General features: G+C 39.0%; 1 protein-coding gene across 2 annotated transcripts in view; it reads left to right on the top strand.

Moving 5' to 3' along the window:
• The window catches only part of immp2l (inner mitochondrial membrane peptidase subunit 2), a 166,754-nt gene that overhangs the window by 143,670 nt on the left and 12,631 nt on the right, over positions 1-10,453 (top strand). For both annotated transcript variants that reach the window (XM_044356038.1, XM_044356037.1), the window contains exon 4: positions 3,895-3,960. In XM_044356038.1, the coding sequence (XP_044211973.1) occupies positions 3,895-3,960 (66 nt within the window). The remainder of the gene's footprint in view (positions 1-3,894; positions 3,961-10,453) is intronic.

Here is a 10,453-nt window from a genome sequence, read left to right as displayed (position 1 = left end):
AAAAAGAGGAGGCGGAGGAGGTGGGGGGGGGGGGGGAGAAGAGGAAGAAGAGAAGGAGAATTAGGTGGAAGATGAAGAATGAAAGAAGGCGAGTACAGGAGGAGCAGGACAAAGGAAGAAGAAAGGTGGAAGAGATGAAAAGAGAAGGTGAAGGTGAGGAACAAAAGTAGGAGCTGAAGAACACAGGAGGCACAGATAGAAGAAAAGAAGAAGAAGTAGGAGGAAGATGAATGAAAGGAGGATAAAGGTAAATGCTAGATTGGACGGGGATGAACTCCTGCCAGTGTGATTAGGGTTACGTTAGGTTAAGGTGAGGTGAAGGTTAGGTTAAGGTTAGCGTCCCTCTGGCTCATCCAATTTGTCACCAACTGAGAGTAAAGGATAAGTAGGACAAAAGAAGAAAAAGGAGGGAGAGATGAAAGAGGAAGATGAAAAGTCTGAACCAAAGAAAACGGAGGAGGAGGAGGAGGAGGGAGGGGAACACTTAGAAAAGGAAGAGGAAGAGAATTAGGTGGAAGAAAAGAAGGAGGAAGATGAGGAAGAGAATTGAAAGGAGAGGAATACAGGATGACAAAAGAAGAAAAAGGAGGAAGAGATGAAAAAAGAGGATGAAGATGATGAAGAAAAGTCATAACCAAAAGTAGAAGAAGAGGAGAGGGGGAATTAGAAGATGAGAAAGAGAAATGAAAGGAGGAAGAGGTGAGAAGGAAACAGAAGGTGGAGGAAGATGAGGAAGAGAAAGAGAAATGAAAGAAGGAGAATACAGGATGCGCGTGACAAAAGAAGAAAAAGGATGAAGATGAGGGAGAAAAGTAGGAATAGAAGGAAACAGAGGAGGAGGATAATGATGAAGAAGAACCAGAGGAGGAACAGGTAGTAGAAGACAAGAAAAAGGAGGAAGATGAGATGAAAGAAGAAGGAGAATACAGGATAAGCAGGACAAATGAAGAAAAAAGAGGAAGAGATGAAAAGAGGATGAGGAAAAAGACGAAGAAGAACCTGAGGAGGAAGAGGAGAGGAAGGAAGGTGAGGGAGAGAAAGAAGAATGAAAACAGAATACAAGATGAGCAGGTCAGAACAAGAAAAAAGAGAAAGAGATGAAAAAAGAGGATGAAGATGTAGAAGAAAAGTAGGAACCAAAGGACACAGAGGAGGAACCGGTAGAAGAGGAGGGGAAGGAGAATTAGGAGGATGAAGAGAAAGAGGAAGATTAGGAAGAGAAAGAAGAACTCAGGATGAGCAGGACAAAAGACGAAAAGGGAGGAAGAGTAAAAAAAATAAGATAAAAGAAGCGAAGGAGGAAGGAAGTAGGAACCAAAGGAAACAAAAGAAGAAGAAGACAAGAACAAACAGGAAGATGAAGCATCGTCCGTCTCTGTGGATGAGATTTATCCTGTGATGCTAAAGCTAAAGGTCTTCATGAGTCTAGATCAGTTAAAAACCAACCAGAACAAGACGAGTGCAAACTTCAAATCCAAAACACAAAACCCGAGAGACGCAAGGACATTCAGAACTTAACCAAAACAGACCGCGGCTCGAAAATGACCAAAACTCTCAGAATCGTACTGAAAGTTAAAAATACTCCATCAGATAAAGGCATCGCGTGACGATAGAAACCGTAGCTGTGTCTCATATCACATACCTCTGTTAGTGGTAGTAAACTGTGTACACCATGTACTTACTTGCGTAGTGCGAGAATTTTGACAGTGTAGTGTTGTCTCAAATAAAACACGGCCGTTGTGCACTGACAATCGCAAATTAGCATTAGCTAGCGTTAGCATTCACCTTATCGTTCGTGCTACCAAATCATTACAGACTGATAAATTAACCCAATAAACATACTGATGGCTTATATCTGACAACAGTATAGTGGTGCTTAGTGCTAAAAAACACATGTATAACTTAAATGCAGCAATGTTCACCATAGTTAAAACGTCCTCAGCCGCCATTTCCAGTTTGAAAAGTGGTCCCTCCCCTTCCTCTACGTAGCCAAGATGGCGACCGTTGAAAGCGAGAAGTGTCCACAGTTCCGCACTCAACTTTTTGACCATTTTGAGTTGCACCATCCGGGTACTCACAGTGCACATTACCCATACTTCTCATTGTGAACGCACTTATGCACTCAAAATGTTAAGTGTAAGTACAGAAGTATACGATTTGAGACACAGCATATGATGACGTGTTGCTGTCATAGACTGTATATAAAGATGGACGTAGTGAGGTGTGACATCACCCGTTGGTTGCATCTGATGGTCGGCGCCATCTTTTCCATTTGGAGCCAGGACCTTCCACATAAGGAGTGTGGGAAACACGCCCCGCTACCTCAGACCCAAGCTAACGTTAGCTTAATGGGAACATTGAGCGCTGCACACTCGAACTAACGTTAGCTACTTTAGCTAAATTGTGCTAACAGGGCAGGTATCCTAATCAATTAATATTAAACTTAGTGAAATATTGCAACAATTTCGGATCCCGGAGCCGCGGAGAGCAGCAGGTGATCCAGCTGTCAATCACAGATGTCAATCAACACCCACAAAGCAGACATCAAAGCGACTATAAGTCTTCAAAACTTACTAACGGAACAATATTTTCCGAAATGACCACCAGCACACTTATTAGAGAGCCTGAATTTAGAGATTGAGACCATAATGACTCTTTGTTTTTTAAGCACAGAATCCAAAATGTCCAATTTTTATGGATGCACCATCTTGTTTTTAAGTGGATCCTCTGTGTGTTGTGTGTGTGATGATTTAATGCTTTTATATTTGTCACACATGACAGTAAACTGAATATCTTTGGGTTTTGGACTGTTGTTCAGACAAAATAAGACATTTAAAGTTGTGACCTTTGATTAAATTATTACAGGCATTTGTACTTTTCTCTGACATTTTATAGACAAAACTATTATTTGTGAACATAACTGTCAGATTAACTGATAATGAAATTAGTCATCAGTTGCAGCCCTAAATGCCTGCCTGTACTTCTTTTATTTAACTGTACATACTTATTGATCCCTTTATTAGGAACATCTGTGTGTGGGTAGTGGTGGTGCATTATACTGAAAAGTGAAAGGGTGGACAAAATATTAGGAACATTTTTCAGTATAACGTATTGTGCTACCATTGTGTTGTATTGGGTTGCACTAGATGGCACAGGTGTTCCTAATAAAGTGCTGTGTGAGTGTATCCTGGACCGATGTACGAGAGCTGCAGCGTAAGCTTTACAGCATCGATCCTTAAATGAGTTTGGATAGTTTATTTTGTGTTGTAGTTGGTTGAGTGAGGCGTCGAGTCAGAGATGAAAGAAGCTGTGAGATCGATCTCTGGTCAGAGCTCCATCACACACACACAGAAAACAGAAAAACAAAGTGCCGCCACATCAACAGATTTTAGGAATTTATGTGTTTAAGCATCAGAAATTGTCAATCAATCGATTAGTTGCCAACTATTAAATGAATTGCCAATTATTTTAATAAACTATTAATCATTTTGAGTAAGAGAAAGTCCAAATTCTCTGACTGCAGCTTCTCAAATGTGAATATTTTCTGGTTTCTTTAGTCTTCTATGACAGTAAACTGAATATCTTGACCGTTGAAGACAAAACAAGACATTTGAAGATGTCATCTTGGACATTTTTCACCATTTTCTGGTTTTATAGACCAAACAACTAATCAATTAATTGAGAAAATAATCCACAAATTAATTGATAATGAAAATAATAGGTAATATGTAACAGAGACCAGTAGAGAGGAGACGAATGAAGAGCGACTGCAGCTGAGTCTGGAAGCAGCAGCAGCCTTTTCCCACAGCTGACTACATCACGCCTGTATGATTTTTATTTGGCTCTTTTTTGGGGTTTTATGCTTATATCTTTATATGTTTATTGTTTCCTCAGGTCGCCCAAGAATCCCCAGCAGAAGATCATCAAGCGGGTCATTGGCCTGGAGGGAGACTTCATCAGGTAGGAAGCAGCCCTCCTCCTCCTCCTCCTCCTCTTCCTCCTCCTCTTCCTCCTCCCCACTGTGACAAATCACCGACTCATCGCCTCCGACTAACACTGATAAAGGGAAAGAATATGTTTTATAACTCAGCTCTGATGTTATAAAGGCATCCCGAGGCTGATGTGAAACAGCAGCCTGTTAGCTGTCTCTCATCTAATCGCATCACTCTGCAGTCAAGAGGTTCACTCCATCACGCTGGTTTCTAATCAGATTAACTGGCATCACCTTGTGGCAAAATAAATCACTGCTCAGCTTCTGCACAAACACAAAACGCTCACTAACGGTAGAAAAATGGAGGATTTAGCGACTATATTTCACTCCTTACTACAGCAAACATATGGAAGTATCCTACCTATGTTGCAGTTTTTTTATGTCAACATTTTTACAGAAGTAGGACGTAGTTGTAAGTTTCCTTTTTAAAATTCCTTCCATGTCACATATTAGAGCATACAATCGTTCCTCTGGTGCTGAAGAAAATCACACAAATAGAAGACGAGCAAAACTTCTCTACCATCAGCTAAACCATGCTGAGTGTCAAGTGTTCAAGTCCATCCTAAACCAGCAGTCAGGTGTCCATAGTAACAGTAATGTAATCATTCCTCCTGTTCATACTGGATATTAAAAGATCCTTCAAATGTGCTTTCAATGGAAGTGATGGAGACCAAAATCCACAGTGTGTCCACACAGTCATTTAAAAGTTGATGTGAAGCTTATATGAGGCTTCAGCAGTCTGAGTTAGTCATATCAAGTGGATATCTGACACATTTACAGTCTTTTTAGCATCAAATTCCCTCTTTGTGTTTCCTTGGACAGTGTTTCCCTGTTGAGCTGCAGGTGGAAGTATAGTAACAAAAAGAGGAACTTTGGCACTAAAAAGACTGTAACGTTGAAAGATATCTACTTGATTTGACTCATTTGGATGCTGAAGCTTCATATTAGCTTCAGATAAACTTTGAAATACATATTTGCACAGAAGGAGGACTGTTGATTTTGGCCTCCATCACTTCCATTGTAAGGTCATTATGAAGGGATCTTCTAATAGTCAGTATGAACAGGAGGAATGATTACAGCAAGAAAAACAGGTTTAATGTTCATTTGGGCTCCTGACTGTTGGTTTAAGACACAAGTCCGTCAATGCTATGAAAACTATGTGCTGTACGATCCACAAATGTATATGTATTCCTTTTAAAATGTTACATTTACAACACAATCTCCTTCATTTATAACAACGATGCTTAGAAATAGCCGAGAGAATCAGTCAATCAACAGAAAATGAATCGAAGCTTCCCTAATGTGAGGATCGGAAGCTTTTCTGTGTCATAGATGCTAGTTAACAGATTTTTGGATTTTGTTAACAAGACATGGATCATCTAAGTAATTATAAAAGGCATTTTTCACTTTTTACTGACAAGTTTATAGATGAATTGAGAAAATAAAAGAAATAAAATAAAATAAAAACTCCCTACAGAAAATATCCATGAATAAATCTCTTAAATCACCAAAATACTACTACTATTACTGCTTTGTAAAGTAATGGCAACTCAACCTATTTTTTAAATAATAAAGAAAGTTAATACATCCATAAAGTCATCAAATAAAAGATTTTGAGTCTTTGAGTCAACGTTGAACAACCATATTACACATATTCAGCCACAGAGTATCTGTGTAGTTAAACAAGTTGTATTCATTTAAAAAAACAACTTTTGTTTTGGCATTAAACGTCCTGCGAAATGTTTACCATCCTTAACAAGCAACGTGATCAAAGTGTTTAACTCAGCAACATCATTCGTAGAAATTTCTCGGATGACGACACGATTGTTGAGTCCAGGTGACGTTAAAGTCACAAACTGCAGCAGATCGTGTGCGGCAGGTGTTTGATGGACAGGACCCGGCTACCACCTTCATGCTTCAGATTGAGATTTAAATATTTGATACAGACTTCGGCTGCTGCTGCTGCTGTTGCTGAGACGTTTTTTGGCAACAACACAACAAACAGCTTTCAAACACACTTCACTGTCTCCAGCTTCAGTTCTTTTAAAAATGTTCGAGGTGACTCTCAGAAGTCATCTTCTACGAGATTCGTGACTTTGTCCCATTAACGACTGCAGTTTGGTGCAGATGACAAGAGCAGACTTGAAGTGGCCAATTTCTGTCGGCACCGTGTGTCACGTTTGCCAGGAGGCTGAACAAATTACAAAAAAAAAAAGGAAATTGGTGCAGAACATCCTGAAATCAACCTGTCAAACTGCTGAGAGGGCTGTGGCAGTTCTTCAACTCAAAGTCAAGCTGAAAGCATTTATTTTGTTGTTGTTGTTGTTGTTGTTGTTGTTTTTGCTTCAAACTGGAAATAACTTCAAGTGCTGCAAAACTCCAAAAGACAGACAGAACCAGAAGAAAGGAATTGTACAGAGGAGCTGCCAGTCAACACAATCACACACTCTGAGTAGCATGAAACTGTCACGCTGCTTTATGTCTTCTAATAAAAGATCATCATGTAGTTAAAGCGCTGAATACTTACTGACAAGTTTATTTACATTGTAAAATATCTCCTTCGGTGTATATGTTGGTATATCTGTTCTGGCCTCAACAATCCAGTATTGATTGGACCAAATCTTAATTGGAGGGTTTTTGCCAAGATCAGAGCGATTGACTTGTAGTTTGGGGTCAAGTAGTGAACAACAACTCTGACATATCATCAGCTTTTAAGTTGATATGTTGAACTTGTTAGCAAACAGTTGCTTATTTCCACATCCAGCAGTCACAGAGCAACATTATCATTCATGTGGAGTCGTGTTTCTGTCCACCTGGTGAATCTAAGTCCAATATTCACTCTGTTTTTGCTCTCTACCAACTCCTGAGGGAAATATCTGTCTCTTTAGCTGCTAAATGCTCCACTATGTTCACCAGCTAGTCTACAGCTAACTGTGTCTGTTTGCCGTTTGGTGCTGAGCAGGTAAGTAAGTAAAACTATTTATATAGCACTTTTTTAACACAGGTTACAAAGTGTTTTACAGTGACATTGGGACACAAAGAAAATAGGACACAAAAACCATGAAAGACACATTCAAGAACACATACAGACATCTCACACATACGAACACAGCAAGCGTACAGTCATCACCCAGAGCACACACTGAAATGTTATGAGGAAGCCATTCTAAAAAAAGTAGGTTTTTAGGTGTTTTTTGAAACAGTCAACAGATTCAGCTGATCTGAATCACAGTCAAAGCACAGTCGCCTTTGGTTTTTAGTTTGGCACGTGGTACGGCCAACAGGTTTTGGTTGGAAGACCTAAATAGACCTAAGGTAGTGTACAGTGGCTAAATATTTGCCAAGTTGCTGGAAGCATCAATTGAGCCCAAACTGATGGAAGATCACTCAGATGCAGTATTTCACTTTAAAGTGTCTCTATAAACAGCTGCCTGCTGCGGCTGAAAGCGACGCCGCGATAGCGCTGAGAGTATATTTAGATATAAAGCTCTGTAAAGCCGAGGGGAGCCGCGGAGTCGCTGATAATTCTCTGTAGGTTCATCACTACGAGCCACAAGTGACACATTACACACTGACAGATCAGACAGTCATAGTATAGAAAATGATAAAAAAAACATATTATAGCTGCTTTAGAGCAAAAGGCAACAGCACAAACCTAGAGATTCAAATCGCTCGATATTCTCTTGAGATAAAAAGCTGTGATTGAACACTGAGGACTGGGATCAGCTGATAGTATGACTGTATGTATGATTGACTAACTCAAAAAAATTAATTGATTGTTATTCTATACGGTTTCTCCTACATCTCCTGTGATGACCTTCAGGTGAAGGTAATCAGAAAACATGACAATTTGTTCTTTAAAGTTTGGTCTTTAATTTGGTTAATTTCAAATGTGATGTTTTATTAAAGGTGAAGCAACATGAAACACTCTAAATATTGCTTTTGAATTGGCATTTAAAAACACATTAAGGTTAGCTTGCAGATGTACTATTTTTATTCTTAGTGCGAGCAAAAGATAGCAGTGTGTGTGTGTGTGTGTGTGTGTGTGTGTGTGTGTGTGTGTGTGTGTGTGTGTGTGTGAGTCATGCTCTTCTCCCTGGATTTCCTTGAGGAAGAGGTGGGAGCTCTTCTCAGCCTTGTTACACTGCGTTCTTGTGAGGAAATGAGCTCCACAGTTCAGATAATGAGACGCAGCAGGAGGACGGAGCAGACCAGGCCGCCGGCTCTGATACAGCAACTTTTCAAAAACTCACCATCTGATTGTTGGAGGGCATTTTATTTATTAGATCATCGTGTCCCTGGTCTGTCTGTCTGTCTGCCCATTAGCACTGCAGTCTTTTTACCTTTTTAATCAGTTGCATCGGTCGGCTGAGCATGAAACAGACTCTTGCAAACTTATGACTGATAACTGAAAGGATGATATCAGAAGTAAGATAGCAGATATTTACATTATCAGATGCAGATGCAGACTATATATAATTACAGTCACGTGATTATTAGTGGCTTTTTCCAAATATTAGCTCAAACTTTTGTCTGGTTACAAGGTTACAAAGTACTGCACAAGTAAAAGCAATCATTTAGAACAACCACAGAGTCAGCATAGTGAAATAAAAGAAAAAGCATTAATAAAAACACACAGAATACAAAGAATGAAGGAAATAAGATACACTAAAGCACATAAAACCATCTCCCAATACAAGCTTTTTTATAAAAGTAGATTCTCTCAAACAAACTCTGACCTCAGATACAACCAAGCAAGGCCGCCGTTGAAGACTTCGAGTCAGGAACAGTTACGTGGGCTCAAAAGGGAACTAATGTAAGACAGAGCAAGACCTTGAAAGGCTTTATACATTACTGGATAAGGCTGGCAAATTTTAATATTTTTCTTATTGTCAACAAATCTCATGTTTGGAGTCAAACCAACAGTGAACTTACCTACTAACAAGTATTGTGTGTGTATCCAGAGTCTGATATATCTTATTCCTCTGTGCTGTAGACCTTCGTTTTTGTCTGAAAACTATTAAAAAACACGTCAGTGAGCCACATCGCTGCACTGAGTGACATGTTCCTTCATTATGAAGAGTTTGATCACGTTAGTTTGTGTAGAAACGGCTCCAAAGACTAATAACAGCGATCACAATTTCAGTCCCCGGAGAGTAGTTCTGTGTAAGGCAGACGCTACTGAGCATGTGCAGGAATGCGGTTCTGTTTACAGCTTGTTGTGTTACGTATCACAACGTCTTGACTTTAGTGAACATCTTTACTGGGGTTCTTTGAGAAATTTACATTGTAGTAACTTTCATAGAGTGAAGCACGGAATAATAAGAATAAAAATTAAAATAAGATTAAAAGTGTTATAAAAATGATGATTACACTGTGTATGAGTGTTACTGTTTTATCTAGATCATGATAAATTGTTCCTGCAACTCTGCAACATCAGCAGACTCATCAGCTGAGGTTAAAGGAAGTTCAGCGTTATATTTGTAAAGAGGAAGATGTAGAAATTAAAGTTCATTGGAGACAGGATGAGACGTGTCATCTGGGGGTCAGTTGGGCAGGAGAACTGAAGACAGACATGACGTTATCTATAAGTCTGTATTTGATAGATTAAGAAAAGAACTGTAACGCCCACTTAAGGTGTATAAAACCCTGTTGTAGGCGCTCCTCAAGGAATCTTTTAACAAAAAGAAACTTTCTGTAAGATTCTGTAAGCACCAGGAATACAGACTTCTTAAAATCAAGATTAAAAAGGTGACTCTTAAGTAACGATTAGTTGATTAAATGATTAGTTGCCAATCATTAAATTATTAGGCTATTTTGATAATCAATTCATTGTTTTGAGTCATTTTTAAAGAAGAAAATTCTCTGATTCCAGCTTCTCAAATGTGAATATTTTCTGGTTTATTTAGTCTTCTATTGCAGTAAACTGAATATCTTTAGGTTGTGGACAAAACAACAGTCCACGACAACATTTGAAGACATCACTTCTAACATTTTTCACCATTTTCTAACAATTTATGGACCAAACAACAATCAATTAATCAAGGAAATAATCGACAGATTAATCAAGAATGAATAATTGATGTCTCTTAAAGGGATTTTAAGACAGAAAAACAGAATATTTAAAAAGCTGCATCTAGCAAATGTTTGCAATGTTTGATAAACGACTTAAGTGGTTTATTGATGATCAAACTTAGTGTTGAATCATTTTCTGTTCATTAAATAATCATTGTAGCACATTCAGTCAACCGTACAGCGGTGCACATCTACAGTAAGAGCGACTCTAGAGAGAACTGGACCTCTGACCCTGGCAGCGTTTCAACTCTTTCATTCATGCATGATGAAATCCAGTCACTTATAAATCTCTCAATCCACATATTTTCATCCAATTAAACTGAGCCATGAATGCAGCGGACGTCAGAAACGATCGTTCGGACACGTCGTCACCCTGTCAAGAGCAGA

Source organism: Thunnus albacares, chromosome 7, assembly GCF_914725855.1.
Source record: "Thunnus albacares chromosome 7, fThuAlb1.1, whole genome shotgun sequence".
Taxonomy (NCBI): Eukaryota; Metazoa; Chordata; class Actinopteri; order Scombriformes; family Scombridae; genus Thunnus; species Thunnus albacares.
Note: the sequence above shows the minus strand (reverse complement) of the source record. Positions and strands in the feature narration are given on the sequence as shown.